The sequence below is a fragment of the Nanorana parkeri genome, unplaced genomic scaffold, assembly GCF_000935625.1.
Source record: "Nanorana parkeri isolate BGI_ZX_2015 unplaced genomic scaffold, ASM93562v1 scaffold518, whole genome shotgun sequence".
In the NCBI taxonomy this organism is placed as follows: Eukaryota; Metazoa; Chordata; class Amphibia; order Anura; family Dicroglossidae; genus Nanorana; species Nanorana parkeri.
In genome coordinates this window covers 35,964-56,605 of record NW_017306786.1, presented here as the reverse complement: position 1 = coordinate 56,605, position 20,642 = coordinate 35,964, and the positions used below count along the sequence as shown (strand labels likewise).

Here is a 20,642-nt window from a genome sequence, read left to right as displayed (position 1 = left end):
ATCTGCTGTTGGTGTCCATGAGATATAAGTAGCCATAGGCTGAATAAACTCTAATTTCACTTTAGGGTGGACTGGCACATTAGTTGTGCATAAAAGTGGTATACAATGATCCTCAATACTTTGAGCATATACAGTTTTTGAAGGTTGAAAACAATCAGATCTGTAGACATGGCATTTATTTATTGTGATTGAAATACCAGGCAGAACAAATAACAAACTATTGCTGACTGCCTCTTATGTACTTATTACAATTAATAACACTGAAAATGACTTTATACAGCAGCAATGTCCAAAACAATAAAAGACGCTGCTGAGCTATCAAGCAACCAGATTGCAAATCAAGAAATATCAGGTAAGGTTTTATTTCTACATGTTGTAAAACACCAAAAGCTGGAGCTTGGAAAAATGTGTTTCTTTTGGTAACTTGTGGTTTGTCCATACAGGGGAATGCAACACATTCACTTTAATGTTCCCTCCCAGCAGCACATACTCAACTTTCTGTCATTCCCCTGCCACTCTTTTCAGTTACTGGAAGAAAGGAAAGAAGCCCTCTGTAAGCAATCAATCACTCTAGACAGAATTGAGGGATCTCTCCCTTCCCCTACGTGACATCGCTAGGCTAATCACCGAGAGACAGAGCTGTCACATGAAAGGAGGGGTGTGAATCACATGAACCTCCATTCCCAGAAGTACCGGGTACCGTCTTTGCTCCCTGAAGCTGAAAGGAACAGTGGGGTGTAAAGGAAAGATGAGCATGTGTTGGCGGCATCAAACAGAACCTATTGTTTTTCCCTGCATCAAACCATGTCACTGCTCCTTACATTGTCTTGGTGGACCATATTATCCATTCTGACAACACTTGCATGAGAGATATTTCAACCTAATAAAGAAAAACAAAACAGGAATACGAGGGATGGGCATTGGTGGGCTGTATCTGTCATTGCTGCTATCCGGAGGAATCTTATTTCAGTTTAAGCATCCAACTCCTTTTTTGACAATGTTTAAATATTAAAGTCTAACTAAGGGCAAAATGTTTTTCTTTTAGATTTGGATAGAGTGGTGATAGGATACAACCACTGTCAGGTTTTCACTTCTGTCTGAATCACGGTTAGAGACATTTGCTCTCTCAAATTGTCCTGATTGCCAATGTCACCCAGGATGAAACTGAAGGTAAAAATTTAGAGTCACCACCAGAGCAGGAATATAGGGGAAATCTTCCAATGTAGGCAGTTATTCTTGTGACAACTACGATTTCTCTCACTTCCTGTTGAGTCTACAGGACATAAAGTGAAGGTAAATCTCATTAATGAAACACAAATGACAAAAAAAGCTGTTCTAAATCCCCCCTACTCTATCCAAAGCTAAAGCAATTAACTAAACTGTAAATCACCCCACATTTTTCTATAAATGAAATGGAAATTGAAAACAAGTATTTAAGATCAAATGGAAAAAATAAAACTGAAGAATGGAAAGAACAATAATAATAAATAAATATGGCAGCTATTGTATCAGCTTGGTGCTGCAACAAGATTTTAAAACTCTGTGCTGCCAGCACATTGCAGTGTTGGACCACAGCTTTCACCCACAAGCTCTCCTGTGATCTGACATGCCCTCACAGAACACTGCTGAAATCAACATCACTCTTGTTCCCTTGGAAGTGCTGTTGTTTAGGCAGTGTTCAGAAGGGCATGTGAGAAAGCTGTATTGTAATTCATTTGTGTATTACTCGGCTGTTGATATTTACATTATTAATTATCAGCACAAATTACTAATGAATTTCCTTCCTTCTGGAGGGTGGCTACATTGTTCCCCATGGTCCCCTTGTGTGTTATAAAGTAGCCACTGCTCCAAACTCACTCCCGTGATGGACTACAATCTCAATACAAATTAGTAAACTAAACGTGAGATTTTCATCCATCATGGGAGAGAGCTTGGAGTGGTGACTACTTTGCAATACACCCAGGGACCACGAGCAACAAAAGTAGCCACCCTCCAAAAGGAAGGACAGTGTCAGCCCAATTCAGAGATGATTTGAGGATCTACAGCTGGGTGATACCCAACTAAACTAAATTTTTGTTAATAGGTAAGCTACCTGTATGCATTTTTTAAGATTTAACTTCTGAGTTTAGTGTTACTTTAATTTTCCACCTAGCTCAGTTGATTTTTAAATAGACTTTAGTTGGTTCTTTTGCTGAGTCATGTATGGCTAGCCTTTGTCATGCTGACCTTCTTGCTTCTTGGGTCAGTGACCCAGAACATTTTGAATTCAGAGAATCAGCATTACAGTCAGCCAACAAGCATATTTAGACGGTTTAGCTTACATATTTCTCTCAGGAAAGTACTTTAATAATCTCCAGTCAAAACTGACAGATATGGCAGCAAATAGCTGTTGATCTTCTGGCATTGCTTTTGACGCTTGTGTATACAAGAATTTAGAGTGGACTCATGGCTTATTTGCTCTATAAATCCAAATAAACATGTTAGTTTGGAATGATCAAAGCTGAGCAAACGAGAGCTAGGCACCTTTTTGGTGTAAACCAGCACTGGAAAATCTATTTCTATATCTATGTATGAGTAATACTAGTTTATTGCGTTCATGCGAGTGTCAAGTGAACAGGTTCCCAAATTACACTAGATTTTAGATGCTGGCACAGATCTAGACTCAATTTATTGTGCTCTTCATATTATTTTTATGAAACAATAAATTACATTCTTGGGTAAATGGGAACCTTTACATCACACAACGATGCAACAAATTATTTATTTACTCTAGATTCTTTAGAGTGACAATGAATGACAAGATGTGTGGTCATTCCTTCAGAGTCCTAACCAAAGTGATTCAATAATTTTTAACATTCTATAATTTGCTATTCAAAGCAATAACACCAATAACAACCTAAATGTGTTTAGGAAGTCATTAGTCATGTTCAAAGTTATAATCATATACCAAGTACCTGGCTTACTAAATATAAATTCAACTAATTTAAATCTGAAGCGCATCCATTGGTGAGCACATCTGCAATTTACCTCAACACATGTAAAAATAGGAGCCCTACATTTTTGTGCAGGGGTGTGCAAATCACAGGAACCTGTGAGTTGTACTGTGTTGCAGTGCAGCTCAAGGGCATTGTGAAGGTACACTGGGATCCTATCCACAATATCGCACCAGAACATATTTGCGTTACCCCAATGACCTAATGTGAATGTATCCTTAAACCTAAACTCCAAGCAAATAAGAAAAAAAACAAAAGATTATGAAGTTATCTGTTTATCTGACTAAAGAAGTGTAGTGTGAGCTGTCTGAGTAGCTGTCTGAGTAATCTGTATTCAATCATTACATTTATTTTTAAAAGGAACTAGTGTAAGTTCCTAAATTCTGCTTGGTATCAGCCTCTTGCAGTTCCTGTACAGCAGAGCTCAGACAGGGCTCAGACAGGGTGAGGGAGAAGCACCATCAGTTATGGTGAAGTACTCGTGTGCTGACAAAATACATGTTGTAATTAAACAGCCAGCCGGGAGCTTCTTGAATGTAACAGCCCTGTTAGCCCTGCCCACTCGTGGGTGCCGCACATGAGCGGGAGACTGTCAACATTTTAAAACAGGCAACGATGCCTGTTTACATGCAAGCGGTCTGGTGGCTATAGAGGTGCCGGTTGGTGTGCCCCCCCCCCCTCCGCAGGCCCCCTCTTCACTGGTCCGGAGCTCCGCTGTACCTGGTGCGAGCCCGGGACCGACACGACGGCTCTGTGACAGGGGATCGTGAGTAGATCAGCACCTGATCTCCCTCCAATCTCCTCTCTGGTGTCAGAATGCAGGAAGTGTTATATATTACATCACTTCCGCATTCTGCTGTCACTCTCCGGCTACAGAAGCCAGAGAGAAGCTGGTGAAGGAGATCTCTCCTTCATCAGCTTCTTTGGGGTCCTTAGCTGACATTAGGGGTCTTAAATACCCCTGATGTCTCCATAAATAGGACTTGTCACATCATCTTTGCTATCACATAGGGGGATTCTTATCCCCTATGTGATAACAATAAAGAGAAAAAAAAAGAGTTAAAAAAAATTAGAGTTGCAAAAAAAATTCAACTCACACATAAAAAAGGATTAAAAAAACCCATAAAACATGTTTTAAAGCCCCCACTCCCACATACACGCACGCAAACATGTGTTGTATGGTGACATATCAGAATACCTGAAGAGAGCTGGCAGCTGACTGGCTGCCCGCTCTGTTCGTTCACAGACTTTCGGACCGGATCCTTCAATCAGCTGATCCAAGGATATGTTAAGTCACAGCTGGTAGATTCTAAGACATTAGTGTAAATGAGCAGGTGTAAAGAGGGGCAATAGGAATGAATAGGATTACTCATTTTGCATGTTTAATTGTGCATAGTTTTGCGCAACAAGATGCTTAGGGGTGAACGGGGACTAAAAGGGACAGACAGAGACACATGTAACCCTGGGACCCCTTGCTATTTCTTATGCAACAAAGTGATGGACTTAAGCAGTGTTTATATATGTAACACCTTAATTTCCTCTTTACATTTACAAGAAGGGAGGATTAGCTTGGTCAACTACCTGAAAAATCTATGGGAGCAGTAAAATATGTATTGTCATATGAAACAATGTAAAATAAATGCAAAAGTCCTGCAAGCACTGTTGACATTGGGGTTTTGAAATCGAACTATTCCAGAAGTGGAATTATATTTCTGTAGTTTTAAACCATTATGAAAAGTTTAAATTTACATTTAGATTTTCATGAACAATGGTCATGGTTTCCCAAGGTATGACCAGCATCTGATGTGTCTGCTTAGAAATGGTCTCTTGCCAATATCACATAATTATAGACAAGGAGCAATAGATAGAGATCAAATTCTCTTAGGCCAAACACAACAACAGTTGCTGCTGAAAAGGGAAGATTATTTTACCAAATCTGTGTTAGTGGTAAGTGAATTTGCATGCTGGGTTCCTAGACAGAAATATTGAACCAATGGGGATAAACCTTTTAACACAAAGCAGAGAAATCCGTATTGGGTGGAACTCTTTAAAATGAAGCTTACACACCAAGCCAAATCAACCCTTTTGCATTTGACATTCCATTTGTCATTTGAATTGAACATTTTATATTTTTTTGCATAACAACAGCATATGTGCCTGCTACAGACCCTTGAAGATCAGGGGGGCCCAGCACTGTCTGCCTATTCACTGATTTATGCAGACAGCAATAGCATTTGGCAAACGTATTTGGGCAAAAATAATTACGTAGTTTATAAGTAGTTCAGGAACCTCTACATGATTGCTGTGAACCCATTCAGAATTCTTTATCACTAGAGGAATTGCCTTTGAGATGAACATTATAGAAACTATTAGGCCCTGTAATGGGTTTGCTATAGGGGCCCCACTGCAAACAAATATGGCCCGTGTTCAAACAAAGACAGTGCAGCTTAACCACAGACAGTCGTGCTGTGTAGTCATATAAGTTGTGACTGTATTTGCTTATCTGTCTTATGTTTCCTCAGCTGTCATTTGATTAGCTGGAAGCGTAAAACCTTTAGCTCAAAGTCAATATTTACGCAGCACAGTTTACCTCAACAGGTACCCCCACCTATTTTCCCAGAGCTAGAAATCTTTATTTAGCTTGGAAAGCCAAAAACAAAAGAATATCAACATCTATTAACATCAACCATACATTGTACAATCATGATAATAACATGAAGGTTTAAAAACAACAGGATCTTCTAGTGTGGACACATACTACAGACCAGGCAGAGCCAATAACCACATTCTGAGTAAACAACCTTATTGAATGATGCACATATCTCTACAAATAATGTTATGTTAAATTTACATTCAGAATTTTTCCACCTGTAACTAGCTTGCATTTTGGTTAACTAAGTGAGGTGGTGATTCCTGCACACAGGAGTATTTGCTGCATCTTTTGAGCAGAGCCATCCCACTTAATGCAACATAAATAGCTTCTAGGTGCACATATCCATCTGTATGTCACATGTATTTAATTGAATGATAAATGCATAATGTAATATGCATGTGAGGCATAAACCACTGTGCTGAGACATGTGGACTACATGTATTGTAGCTGCTGTTAATGTATGACTAAAGGCCCATATATGTCAGTCTAAAGAGGTACCAAATCCAATTACTACTGTATGTGGTGCACAAAACGCCTAAAGTAAAAAACAAACCATTATCTTCCCTGACTGAACCAAATGCTCGGTTATTTGTGTCCCACATGCTCCCACTCCCAGACACTGCAGCTCACGTTGTGAGGTTTTCAACAACAAAAGCAGTGCTTTCATTCCAGAAACTGGTAAGGACTAGATACGTCCAAATAACTGTTGTCGCTCTTGCCAATCCTATACTTCAGCACTTTCTGAATCAATATTCCTGAATAAATATGCAGCTTGGAAGTCCTGATTGCACTTCGACATTCCTTGACTTCACAAATGCATGTTTTTGGAAAATTGTTTTTTAAAGTGGAGCTCTCAATAACTTTACAAGTCTGTATAAACATAAATGCTAGACATATTACAATTTACAGCAACAATATCATTAAGAAAAACTACTATATATAATTAAAAGAAGTTCTTGCCCTTCAGTCGACTGTGTATGCCTAGGCCTGAAAGAAACATCTTGGAAGATTGATGTAATCAGAGGGAAGCCTTTCTCCTGTTTTAGCCATTCATGGGACTGTTGGTTCCTGGCAGATCACAAGGTCATACGCAGCAGCAATGGATCTGTGTGTGACAATATGTGTGCACACAGCCCAGAGCATAGGTTTGCTGTAGAGGGAGCATGACAAATGGTTGTGTGGCTCCAGAAGTACACTCTGAACCTGTATGATGCCTGAAAAAGATGGCTCTTTGCTTCTGGAGAAAGGAGGGTGAAGGCAGTATCGAGAACATACAATGATCTTTCTGAGCAGTAATGAATGCCAGTATAAAACTCCCAAATTACTGGAATGTCTGATTTAATATAAATTTCCATTGTGATAAAGATACTAATTATTTTTTTATACCTGAATATTCATATATGGAATAATGCTATACACATTGCTAATAATATACTCTTGCCACAGGCGAAAGAACTAGTGATGAATCCCCATTTGCTGGCAGCAGGCAGCAGACTTACAGTTCTACTAACACACAGGAATCCAGCAAAGCAGACAACTCTTGGTACTACAATCAGAGGGATAAATATGATCAGGGTAAGTCATTTAAACCATCAGCACAGTAGAACAACTATGTAAATGTAATACTGTAACACACACACACACACTTTATGCCTGAATTTTCAAAATATAGATTAAGGCTGCAACAACTAATCGATAATATTTCATTATGAGAATAGTTGCCAACTATTGAGAGAGAGAGAGAGAGAGAGCGAGAGAGAGAGAGAGAGATTTTAATGCAACCAATCGACTCGTTGAAAAAATAATCGGGCAACTAATCGATTATGAAAATAATCGTTAGCTGCAGCCCTAATATAAATGTGGCCATGATCCTTGCACTAAAGGTGGTCATATCATTGCAATGCAAAAGGAAGATTCTGTCAACATCTCTTACAAGCAGGAATAGAAGTCCATATGTGGCAAACACGCTCTTAAGTGGCTAAACCCTACTTTTGCAAAACAACATGCTGGGGTAATGCAATGCACACGAATGGTAAAATGGGTCCATGGGACCACTTGTGAGCCTGTAATAGCAAGATAGGGAAAAGGGGCCTTTTGGGGGGTTTGAGGGGTAATTGGCCAAGATCATTTATGAGAAATCAGCTAACCTGGGTAAAAAATGATCCACCAAACAGTGGCTGCATCCTGTCAGATGCCGTCACTGTTCAGGTGTTCAGTCTGTTGCATGTGCTGCGGCTCCCTGCATACAATTGCCAGCAATGGAGATTGTTCCATCCATGCTGTTTAGTGTGGATGGAGGAATCTATTGATTTTCTCTTGTTCAGCCCATAGGCTGAATGAGAGAATCTAGACATGTATGGTTAACATTAGAACTCACTGTTTGACCTTATTAGGTCTTTATTTTTTTGTATATTTTTATATGTTAAACATTTTTAAATCATCCATGATATCATCAATATTTATAACATTATATTTACTTTGCTATTTTAGATGTAGAGAAATCTTCCAAGCTGACCTTCATTGCACCAACAACACCTCCTGTGCTAAGAAGTGAGTACCTTGAGGTGTTTAGAAAATGTTATTAAGAAGTATCCAAAAGCTGTATATTTTGAACAGTCTACATGCATAAGTAAAACTGATGTGCACCCCAGCAGGAAGAAATGGAAATAAACATATAGGGGTCTTTTCAAGATTCACTATTTTTTTATTGGATTCAGTTGGAAAATTGGAAAAATGTGTGGATTATGGGTAAAATTTATGTGGATCTTATATGAAAATAATTATAAATAAAACCTCATGATATAGGGTTATGCTAATCACATGAATGAAGAATAGACCTCAGCCCTTGGCAATACCTGTTAAAGAGTACCTGAACTGTACAAGCTGTGTCCACAAAAAGCAAGCAGAGGGCAAAGGACTAGTCACCAAAATAGCCTTTAGGCTCCATGCAGCTGATCTTTTCCCCATTAAAGACTTACCAGATACACTGTGCATCTGTGTGGAGGTGACCACCTTGGTAGAGAAGCAGGACTCTGCTTCCTCATGTCAAAGCTTCCCCACTGATTACTGGTGGTCCAATGAGGGGTCAGATATGGAATATTAAAGAAGCAGCAGGAACGGTGAAAAAAAGCACAGATCCCCAGAATAAATAAAGAAGAAGCAGGAAGTAATGAGCTTTGTAGGTCCTCAGGTGCAACAACCTCTTCAGCAAGGAGAACAGGAAGCAGCATTTTTGTGTCATCACTAAGAAAAGCATAAGGGCTAATTAAAAGTATTTATTATAACACAGGTGTCACGTCTGCTCACAATGGACGTGTTTGCAGCACATGGGGTAACTCTTACTATAAGACCTTCGATGGTGACATCTTTTATTATCCTGGCACCTGCAACTACCTGTATGCCTCAAACTGCAAGAGCAACTATGAGGAATTCAATATCCAGATCAGACGATCCGTCATCAGGAGCCTTCCCACCATCAGCCACGTTATGATGAAGATCGATGGGGCCTCTATTGAAATGTCCAGTGGAAAAATTGTATTCAATGGAGAACAGTGAGTGTACACTTTTTGAATATTGCTTTTCAAAAAGTCAAGCTTTCATCTCTGTTTCAAAATCAGAATACTAATGTGGCTTGCATTCATTTATTACCAGGGTGGATCTGCCATATAGTTTCTCAGGAGTCCAAATTGACAGGAATGGCATATACATCACAGTGGTGTCCAAGCTGGGTCTGAATTTTATGTGGAATGAAGATGATGCCATTTTGGTAATGTTAAATAGAAAAACATTATAGAATACCAATGAATAAATGTCTTCCTTTTTACCATTGGTCATAAATTCTGCAAAGAAAATGGCTACTAATGAAATCTAATTAGCAAGCTATTGTCAATAAAAAGGCACGGGAAGATTAAAAAAAAAGGCTATTTCTATCTAGACAGAGCTGTCAACTCTCCCTAACAGTTCCAACACATACGGACTATATGAGGTTATTACTCCATTGAATTATTGGCTCTTGTGACTAACCTGCTCAGCGGCAAAGGCTGACCATTGTATTATAGGTTGTTCCTTGTTTCTGGTAGCAAAGTGTTTGGCACAAAAGTTCCTGACTTGAAAACTTTCTCCAGGGATTTGCTGGGAACCCATTTTAGCGGCAAATCCAAATCTTATCCCTATTAAGGAGCTAGGGCACATTTATAAAAGCTAAACAAGGTAAGAAATGGTTAATATGCCCATAAACTAAAGTTTGTTTTGTTTTAAATGTGGATAAAGGTTAAAGGTTAAAACCTTTGTCTGTATCAGGTTTAGATTGTGTTCTGTCTCTACAAGGTGTGATTTCTCTTTTCTTCCTGTTCTGCTGACAGTTTGTCACTGGGACAGGACAGGGAATATCTCCCAACATGCAACAAAATCAATTAAAGCATTAAGGCTTAGGAGAGTAAACATAAGTGCAGTCCTATAAGTATTTAAAGAAAAAAATCAAAGTAATAAAGGAGTGCATAAACACACCTATTCATGCTGTAATAGCAATGTTGGTGAGAGGATCAACTTGAATATGTAAGTGTTTATTTGATATAAGTGAACCTGTTTCTATGTAAAATAATATAATAATTTTAAATTATTCTAAGTATTTTACAGTAGCTCATTGTTTTCTTTTGTATTTGACTAAACATCTCAATATGTGATTTTGTTTTTATTCTAGCTGGAATTGGACTCAAAGTTTGCCAATCAGACATGTGGTTTGTGTGGTGACTTTAACAGCATTCCCATCTACAATGAATTTATTTCAAACAGTAAGATAAACACATAATTTAGAATTTGAAGTTGGTACCTTAGAGACAGGCTACTAAAAGCATTTCTTTGTTTTTAGATGCTAAATTGACATCTATCCAATATGGAAACATGCAAAAGTTGAATGGACCAACAGAAATGTGTCAAGACCTAATCATCCAACCCCAGAACAACTGCACAGACTCTGTAAGAACTTATTTTATAATGATATGTTATGCAGATTAATTATATAGTACAGGGAGGCTAAAATTCAGAATAGACTTTACTAAGTTAAAATGTCTAATTATATTTTAGTTCTGCATTTGTGCATTATCTTGTATGCCAACATACATATTATATTTAATTTGTAATATTTATTCAACGGTGTAATGGAACACTCACCTAATTATTAATTGTTTTTTTTCCTCACAGAGGAGAATGTGTGAGGTGATCCTGACTAGCTCTGCATTTTCATCTTGTAACCGCCTTGTAGACCCCACTCTGTACATTGATGCCTGTGTTCAGGATCTTTGCCGATGTTCCCTAAATGCAACTGGCTTTTGTCTTTGTAATACCTTCACTGAGTATTCCAGGCAGTGTGCCCATGCTGGTGGGAAACCCAGTAACTGGAGAACTGAGAAACTTTGCCGTAAGTTTCCATTTATTGTCTTACTTTATTTTATTTCCCCATCCCCCACACAGCCACATAGACAGTATTTAATCCCCACAGCTACCTAAAAGACAGTTCACTACTCTTCTTCTCTCATAGCTGATATACACACAGTTCAATTTTTACTCTGCGAATATAAGAAGTTTCCTCCCCCTCCTCAGCAGCCATATATAAAACCTCTTCAACAGCCTTGTATGCAGTCATGTATACAGTTTACATCTCCACCCTCCCATACAGCAGTCATACACAACATATTTTTTTTACTATTTCTTTTATATCTTTACTGGTAATAAAGTGTGTTAGTGCTAATACAGCTAATATAATTAATAGAGTGCATCCATCACACTGGGTGCTTAGAGCATTATGATTTTTTGAAAGAGCAAAGCAATATTTTTATCCTTTCAAATTGTCTCTAATTTTAAATCCATCTGAAGCAGTAGAAAGGTGTAAGAGAAGGGTGGCGTACGGGCGATCATTTGTTCATTCAGCTGCATGTGTAATCTTAGCTTCAACATCTGGAAAACAACAGGCTTCTTTTAGTAGAGCAGGTCTGATTAGTCTGATAATCATGACGGAATAAATGTCAGTCAAAGTACCGCAGCGCTGAATACTGAAAAATGGCCTGGATGGGAAGGGGGTTTAACACCGCGGATGTCAACTGGTTAAGAGACCAAGTGCTCCAATTGTTATCTGCAAATCATAAATGAGACATTCAATATTTGCAAGTTTTCATGTTTACCGACCTAAGATAAAATAAAAAAAGCCTTTCTGAGAATTGTGTTCTTTAGTGATCTATATATACGGTATATATACACACACACACACACACACACACACGCACACACACAAGAACACTCCACATTTTTTTTCACTCCTTAGTTTCTTTTACGATTGTTGTGACATTAGTAAGTGAACCTGTCTGCTTTCATCAGCTGAAATCTTGTATTTTTTTTTATTGTAGCTCTTCAGTGTAACTATAACCTTGAGTACCAAGAGTGTGGAAGTCCATGTCCTAACACCTGCACCAACCCTGACCGCTCATCAGTCTGTGATAACCACTGCATCGATGGTTGCTTCTGTCCTTCAGGTGAATTCCTGGTTTGGTATTAGATTAAACTTTGCTTAGTGAGTTAGTGAATCACATAGCTTATTGTAAATCAATCCTTTTTAGGGTCTGTCTATGATGACATTAACAATTCTGGCTGCATCCCTGTACAGCAGTGTTCCTGTACATACAATGGAAAAATCTATTCCTCAGGTTCAGGATATTCTGTGCAATGTCAGTCATGGTAAGTTGTAATATATTCCTTTTTTTTTTAAGTAGTAGCTTGTACCATCATATATAGGTCAATATCCTGCTAAGATTATATGCCTTAATTTGCTATTTACTGGATACATTGATTGATAGATAGATAGATAGATAGATAGATAGATAGATAGATAGATAGATAGATAGATAGATAGATAGATAGATAGATAGACAGGAACTCGTCTGGGTTGGGAGATCACCACCATAGTTGTGGTGCTTCAGAGAAAAATAGTAGTTTTGACAGGAATTCGGATCCAGTTAGTTTGACCTCTGGAGCCTGGCCTGGATAAGTGAGATGTGGTTCATTGGCCACCACTACATTCTGGGGTTTCATCTGTTTGGAGTAATGTCATAGGTGCACAGGTGGGATGTGTGAGAAGAAGTGTAGGTTAACCTGTGTTGTACAACAGACTAGCCCCAAAGGTGGACAAACCTTTGTAACTCTAAGTTGTATCTAAGTTGGATTTACTTCCTTGTTAAAATGTTTCATGTATGAAATTAAGCAGACATTATATAAGAATATTTGCTGACATTTATGTGATTTTTTTTAGCACCTGTTCTGAGGGAAAATGGCGCTGTGTGGAAAGGAATTGTCAGGGAACCTGTGCAATTGAGGGAGGTTCTCACATCACCTCTTTTGATACATCACTTTACAACTTTCACGGTGATTGCTCCTATGTCCTGTCTAAGGTATGCAAGGCTACCATTATGATACAGAACTCAATAAAAACTGCATAAAACAGTCTACATTGTTATACCTAACAACTGGTTAACACAATAATGAGATGTGCTGGTAAAATATGATCTATGGTTGGATATCCTTGTGTATCTTTGAAACCATATAGACCCCTATATATTCTTCCATTATTAGAAATGTGCCCTCCTTTTGATGAGCTCCTCCTGAAAAAGCTAGTTGTCTGACTGTTTCTGACTTCAATAATTCGAGTCACTGACATGGAATAAGTATACAGCATCAGGGTGGGTTGGATTAAAGCTGATACTCCTGATCTGCAAATTGTTCTGTTACAGGATCAACATAAAAAGCAGGCAACTAGCATTTTTATAGGGGGTGTCAGTAATGCATATGTTTCCTTTAGCTGTCATTTTAGATTGCGAAAGGTTGTGTTCATTGTCTTACAGATGCCATCAAATGACAAAATAATTTGGCTATTTCCAGGGTGTACTGGTCATAAATTAAAGTAGTAAGGAAGGCAAAAAAATATTTGTATATGATGTTATTTTAAGAATTAAAAAAAAATCATATAACAGTTTTCAGGTCAAGCAACACCTTTGATCAGGCATAATTAAAGATGTATGTCTTCCAAAGGGGTTTCATAATGTCTTACCTTCTGAAACTAGCACAAAGTTGACTTTTACAAATTTCTAAACAAATAGGTATTTGTTTCCTTAGCTTGTAAATGGCATTCTAGAGGGCAATCAGTTTAAGCATTCAAGCCATTAACAAGCTTCAGGCAGCTTTCTTAAAGCTCTTAAACTGAACAAGTCAGGATCTTGCATTAAACTAAACCTCTACTCTTTCTTTGTTATTTTAGTGTAGACTTACCTCTCAAAGTCAGCTGTATCTTTTGTTATTTAACTTTATTCTCTCCCTGTGAGACCCAAAATGTTATCCCATTGTCAGGGCCCAGTGGAGGATAAAAAAAAAATCATTCAACACTTACATGAAAATTCTTTCATATAACCTTGACAGCACCTTTATAATAAACATTTTAAGAGGGTATGTTAGCACTGAGCTCAAGCAGGAGATGGCACAGCCTCGTTGGTGGTCTTACAGCTTGACACCCAGCCTGAACCTATTGCTTTAGCATGGTGAATATGTAAGTACATAAAGTTCAAGTATGTCCGCAGCAGTAAGACTGCACTAATTTAAGGGCTTGTTCACACCATGTCCATTGAGCTGCATTTTTCTGCATAGCACTGCACATGAATTATATGAACAAGGCACATAGAAAACAATTGTTTTTAATGTGTCCTGTGCAAAACATACGGTAGTGTGCAGAAAAACACGGCTCAATGGACATGGTGTAGACAAGCCTTAACAATTAAGATTATTACAGTTGCCCATTGGTAACTTGTTTCTTTTAATGTGAGTAAAGACCCTATTCAAAGTGGGTGTAACTGTAAACAAGCCCTAAGCCTGCTGAAACCTTCAGTTGAACAGCCTCTGCACTGCTTCGGCAATACACTAAAATACTGTATATATATATCTTACAATGTGTACTTAATGAAAACACAATAAAGTTCCACATTTCCTGGATTGAGATATAATAAAGAATAATTCTTTATTTCTTGAAAAATGTCTTGTAGTTCAGTGAATCTGCACTTGTAGTATATCTTATTTTATTCTTGGGTAATCATTAATGACTTTTCTTTTGTTTAGACTTGTAACAAGAACACATTCAGTGTTCTGGGAGAATTGTTGAAGTGTGGTCTGACTGACTCTGAAACCTGTTTAAAGAGTGTTGCCCTCACTTTAAATGACGGAGAAGATGTAAGTTCTGTGATCTAATACCACTGTGTCTTGGTGATGACTTCATACAATATATACATTATACCCAGTCATTAGATAATTAGATAAACAAACTATTCAACAAGGAGAAAATGTACATATTGTTTTTTATTTTTCCTTCTTACAGACTATCTACGTTAAACCATGTGGCAGTGTCTATGTGAACTCAATGTACACTCAGTTACCAGTCTCTACAGGTATCTTATAAAGCCTTAATACTAATAAATGCACACACTGTGCAAATTTTCATAATTCTCATCCAAGTTAATTTTTCAGGAATGAGGAAAACATTTAACCAATTGGCCATTGTATTAGTTTAATTCTGAGACAAATTCATCTTCTTGTTTCCAAAATCATCCATAGACAGAACTACTTATAATATCACAAACTCAAAGTATCCATGATGTATAGCACACATTCATGATAGTACATTGATCCTTTTAAGGAAATAAAGTGTATGTACTGTTATAAATTACCTGGGAAATGGTTGTATGTGCACTAATCCATATAAATATATGTTTGGTCTACAGCTAGTGTTACTATTTTCAAGCCTTCAACATTCTACATCATTGTACAAACCAAGATTGGAGTTCAACTCCAAATCCAGCTCATCCCCACTATGCAGCTTTACATCAGTGTTGATCCATCCTACAAGAACCAAGTGTGTGGTAAGTAATAATAAATAAAAGATGTACACATATTTATGGATGTCTCTCCGAGTAGACAGGCATGCAAAAAAAATAAAGCTGGCAACAGGTTGACTCGATGGACATGTGTCTTTTTTCAACCTAACTAAGTAACTATGTAGCAAACTATTATACAATATATTTATATAATATTATATAACATATGATGATGAAGATGATTAATGTAAAGTGTTCTTGTTGAGGCAGTTTTATAAAGGCTTAAATCCCTTTTGACAATTTAATGGACATCCACTTAAATACAACAGCAATAGAAGATACCTTTATTTATTATTTTAATTCTGCAAAGGCAAAAGAGTTTTCCTTTGCAGTCTGTGTCAGTGCAATCCAATACACAACCAAACCTTTAGCCTCCTGGCTAGTTATGAGGTATTTTAGGTCAACTTAGACCTACAGGCTTTTCCAGCACCGCCTGCATGCAATCTCTATTTCTAATCACACTGCTCTTGCCAGGGAAGACTTACATTATACCCCAGATTGGGGAAAAGGGTGTGGCCAGAGCTTCACCCCATGCAGACTATTAGATTGACCTACCACTAACACCAGCATATTTTACTTATTTATACTATCTGAGTCTTGAAAGAGATATGGTGAACTTTGTAGCTATAGAGGAATATATTTCAATGAAAGTTTGTTTGCCTAGAGTTTAGCTTTAGCAGCAAAGCAACATTTCAAAGTTAATCACTTACACCAGGGGTCACTAAACTCATTTTAGAATGAAAGAAGATCTGATCTTTTCAAGAAAGTTAACGTTTAATAGGCTGAAGTTAAAAAAGCACAAAACATTAAACATTTGGTGTTCTTATATTAAACTTAAAAGAAATGCTTGCAAAAAATAACTGTATTTTTTATTTCTATGTACTATAGGTCTTTGTGGAAATTATAACAGCATTCAAGCTGATGATTTCCAAGTACTCAGTGGAGTGATTGAAGGAACTGCTGCATCATTTGCCAATACCTGGAAGACCCAAGCTAGCTGTCCCAGTGTTGTCACCAGTTTTGAGAATCCTTGCTCTCTTAGCATTGAAAACGGTAGGTCTCTGTTTCCAACCTAGGTTAATCTCAAGGTACAAATGCCAAATTATTTACAATATACACTATTTGTTTAAGGTGTTTGTGTAAGGTAGCTGACCAGGCTGCAAGATCACGAGAACAAGTGTTCATTTAAATGAGCAAACAAATAAATCCATTGTATTGTGTATAGCGGCTGTTTTCTTTACCCCATGAAGCCGGATGGCATTGCATGGTCTGATGTGCTGTATCAAAATTTGGCATGACACATGTATAGGCACATACACAGGTGCAGTGCATTGCATGGATGCTGCTTGCTTTAGGTGCATTTTCCATGTGGTTTTCATAGGTTATCATTAACCCCTTCGTGACGGGAGACGTACACTGTACGTCCAGCCACAAAGGGACCAAATGACTTGTCACGTACACTGTACGTGACGAGTTATTTGCTGCTTTAGAGGGCTGTTAATCGCTGAGAATCAGCTTTTAACATTCATTAATGGCTGCCCTTACTACAGAGGCATTCATTAATGAAAGGGTTAACCTTTTTCAGACACCCGATACCTTAATATCGGGTGTCTGAGAGTCAAAGCAAAGCGGACACAGATGCCGGCTTTTGCCGGCATTCTGACAGCTCGTATAGATCGAGAGATATCTCTCTCAAGCTATACTGGCTTTTTTTTTTTTTCTTTCATGAATAGATACAAAATGTGTCTATTCCTACAATGTATCTATTCCTGGAAGAAGAATGTTTGTTTGCTGATCGTTGTTGCAACAATCAGAAAACATTTAGTAACAGCTGAATCCTGAACTGCTGCAGGATCAGTGTCACTAACTTATTATCGGCTGTTCTGAAGTTTGAAGCAGCCTGATAATAACCAAAAATTTATTAATTTATCATGCAGTAACAGTGAGATTAATTCACAAAATCTGCTTGATATAATTAAATAAATAAAATAACATTTTTAAGTTAAAAAAAAAAGTGAAAAGTGTAAAAAAAAAAAAAAATTGTGAAAAGTGTAAAAAAAATAAAAAAATGTGTAAAAAATAAAATAAAATAAGGGACAAATAAATGAATGTATTTATTGCATTTTTTTAGCTGTGCTGGTTTTGTAAAAAAAATACTACAAATCAAAACTGGGAAAAAAGTGTTTTTTTAAACGGTTTTTTCCTCTTTTTTTATATTTTATTTGTCCTAAGTGAGGCGTTAGACGCACATATGTGATATAAATATGTAGCCCTATCTGTCCTCTAAAAAACAATATATAATATGTGTGGGTGCACTTTGTAAGAAAGTATATTACTGACGTGGAAGAATCACACAGCAAAAATGTCAAAAGTGTGTCAGTCATTTACGAACAGAAACTAAAAACAAGCTCAGTCATGAAGGGGTTAAACTCTGTGTAAGTCACGCTTTGCTGGAAACCCCATCCAAGTTGCAGCAAGCAGCGCCTTTTTTTTCTAAGCACACTGCACCTGCACTCGCACTGCAACTAACATGTGTAGCTAGTACCAGGTCATCATCCGCCACCTGCTATCCTGTCCCATACTGAAAATTTTACTTTAATTTATCATAGTAAAAATTAGTTTTTTTCCTTAATTATATCATCATCATTCAGTGAACAGACATACTGTACTTTATTTCTTTACATTACCTCTAAACTCAGGAGTTAAATCTTAAAAATGTATTCAAGTACTTTAACTATTCAAATTGTTTAGCTTATTTGTGTATCACTCGGCTGTATTTCCTCAAATCATCTCTTAATTGATGCTGACACTGTCCTTCCTTCTGGAGGGTGACTACTTTTGTTCCCCATGGTCTCTGTGTATGTTGTAAAGTAGCCACCGCTCCAACCTCATTCCATGATGGACTACAATCCTACATTTAGTTTTTTAATTTGTATTGAGATTGTGGTCCTTCACAGGAGTGAGCTTGGAGGTGTGGCTACTTTACAACTCACACAGGGACCATGGAACAAAAGTAGCCACACTCCAGCAGGAAGGAGAGTGAGATGCTTTTAGAATCAACAGCTGACTCATGCACAAATAAGCTACATTTTTGTTAATAGTTAGGGTACTTGAATGCATTTTTGAAATTTAACTACTGAGTTTAGTGTCATTTTAATAAAAACTGGCCATTACAGGCAGTCCCTGAGTTACATACATCTGACTTACATACGACTCCTACTTACAAACGGAGGCTTTTACTGTACAGCAGGGGTAGTTGTAATGCTACCGGGCTTGTGCTGACGATGAATGTCCGCCTTTTTGGGTCTGGTTCATAGTACTATACGTACATTATAGGAAGTTGGCTCTTGTTAGATGTGCAGACGAGGGGTACCCACCTCTTCTTCTGGGTTTCTGTGAGGTTTTTACTGTTGTCTGTATCCTCATTAGAAAGATTTAATCTCACTTCCTGTCGCTGAGACAACAGGAAGTGAGAGGAAATCTACCCCTAGGAAGGGAACTTCCCTCCTGTAAGAGTGATCATGGGAAAAAGGTGTCTCCACTGAAGCTTTATCACCAATCCTTGTTTCCATGACAAACAAAAATTTTCGAAATCCAATTGTCACAGGGACAGAAAGTAAGGTGAAATCTTCTGAACAGGGGCACACACAGCAAAACAAACGTTACAGGGGGGTTAACCATTCCCTATGCTATTCAAAACTTTTTTAAAAATGGGGTGGCTGGAGTTGCACTTAAAAAATTTACCAGTTCCAACTTACATACAAATTCAACTTAAGAACAAGTGTATGACTATACTAAGTTTAACTTGCTGTGCATATTGAACTTTTTGCTACAGTTAAGTGTTGCGATGTTACATTGAATGCTACATTGAATACATGTTGTAACTAACCCACGTGAAGGTAAACAGAACATTTTTCACTATAGCACATAATTTTACTATTTATTATGAAATAGTTATCACCTATTTGTTCAAGACTTTATGGAGTTTAAATCATCAAATCTATTATAACTGGTTAATATATGTATTGATAATAATCACGAATAATTATTTTGCATTTTTCTTATATTCATAATTTCACACTCACCAGTGTGACGTGTTAAAACACACACAGTGGATACACTTATTCAAGATGTGTGGGATTCACTAGACCATGCCATTTAGAATCTAGAAAATCTCACATTTTAGAGATAATAACCGAAAAGAGACACAAACAATCAAATACTTAAACAAAAAAAGATGTATTATTCACAGAGTTCATCAGCACGTATATCTACAATCACCCCGTTTATTATTATTTACAATACAACAACCACCACAGGTGTAATATGTAGAGTTTTTTAATTATTACACGGTTTAACGATATACACGAGGAAATTTAAAACCAAGTAGATCTATCAACACCAAGCGCAACATACCAGCCTTTCTGTTCAACTTAAGAACAAACCTACAGTCCCTATATTGTTCATAACTCGGGGACTGCCTGCACATGTTTTATTGAATATACTGGACTTTAATATTTGCATTAAAAATATGAAAAGTAAACATTAAAAAAGGATTCATCATCATCTTTTCTATCGTAAACTAATATGTAAACGAAGTACTAATGTTTATTGTGATGTTTAATGATAATAAGGGTTTATTGTACTCACTTTCCATATTTCACATCTGCAGAGCAATATGCTTCACACTGGTGCTCAATGATTAGTGACCCTATGGGACCGTTTGCAGAATGCCACTCAAGAATCAATCCAAACACCTACCAGAAGGTTTGCATTTTACCCAATTTCTACCTTACGCCACTAAATTAAACTACGGTAATCTGAAGAGGGGGTCAACTTTTAATACTAATTTGGTTAAAATTATGCCAGTACTAATGGCCTGTGCTTTATAGATAATACATATTAAAAATGCTCATTTCTCTACAGAACTGTATGTTTGATTCATGTAACTGTGCCAAGAGTGAGGAGTGCATGTGTGCAGCCTTGTCCTCCTACGTACATGCTTGCTCTAAAGCCGGGATTTATCTGAGAGGATGG

General features: G+C 37.4%; 1 protein-coding gene across 1 annotated transcript in view; it reads left to right on the top strand.

The window, feature by feature from the left end:
- Positions 1-285: 285 nt before the first annotated feature.
- Positions 286-20,642, top strand: part of LOC108790981 (mucin-5AC-like) — a 38,873-nt gene continuing 18,516 nt past the window's right edge. Inside the window, exons 1-17 of the mRNA XM_018561341.1 lie at positions 286-352; positions 7,093-7,221; positions 8,137-8,196; positions 8,936-9,197; positions 9,298-9,412; positions 10,346-10,436; positions 10,514-10,620; positions 10,846-11,062; positions 12,045-12,170; positions 12,255-12,366; positions 12,944-13,082; positions 14,794-14,904; positions 15,050-15,119; positions 15,453-15,590; positions 16,494-16,658; positions 20,278-20,372; positions 20,532-20,642. The exon at positions 20,532-20,642 is cut by the window's right edge and continues 22 nt beyond it. Coding sequence (XP_018416843.1) covers positions 286-352; positions 7,093-7,221; positions 8,137-8,196; positions 8,936-9,197; positions 9,298-9,412; positions 10,346-10,436; positions 10,514-10,620; positions 10,846-11,062; positions 12,045-12,170; positions 12,255-12,366; positions 12,944-13,082; positions 14,794-14,904; positions 15,050-15,119; positions 15,453-15,590; positions 16,494-16,658; positions 20,278-20,372; positions 20,532-20,642 — 2,115 coding nt within the window. The remainder of the gene's footprint in view (positions 353-7,092; positions 7,222-8,136; positions 8,197-8,935; positions 9,198-9,297; positions 9,413-10,345; positions 10,437-10,513; positions 10,621-10,845; positions 11,063-12,044; positions 12,171-12,254; positions 12,367-12,943; positions 13,083-14,793; positions 14,905-15,049; positions 15,120-15,452; positions 15,591-16,493; positions 16,659-20,277; positions 20,373-20,531) is intronic.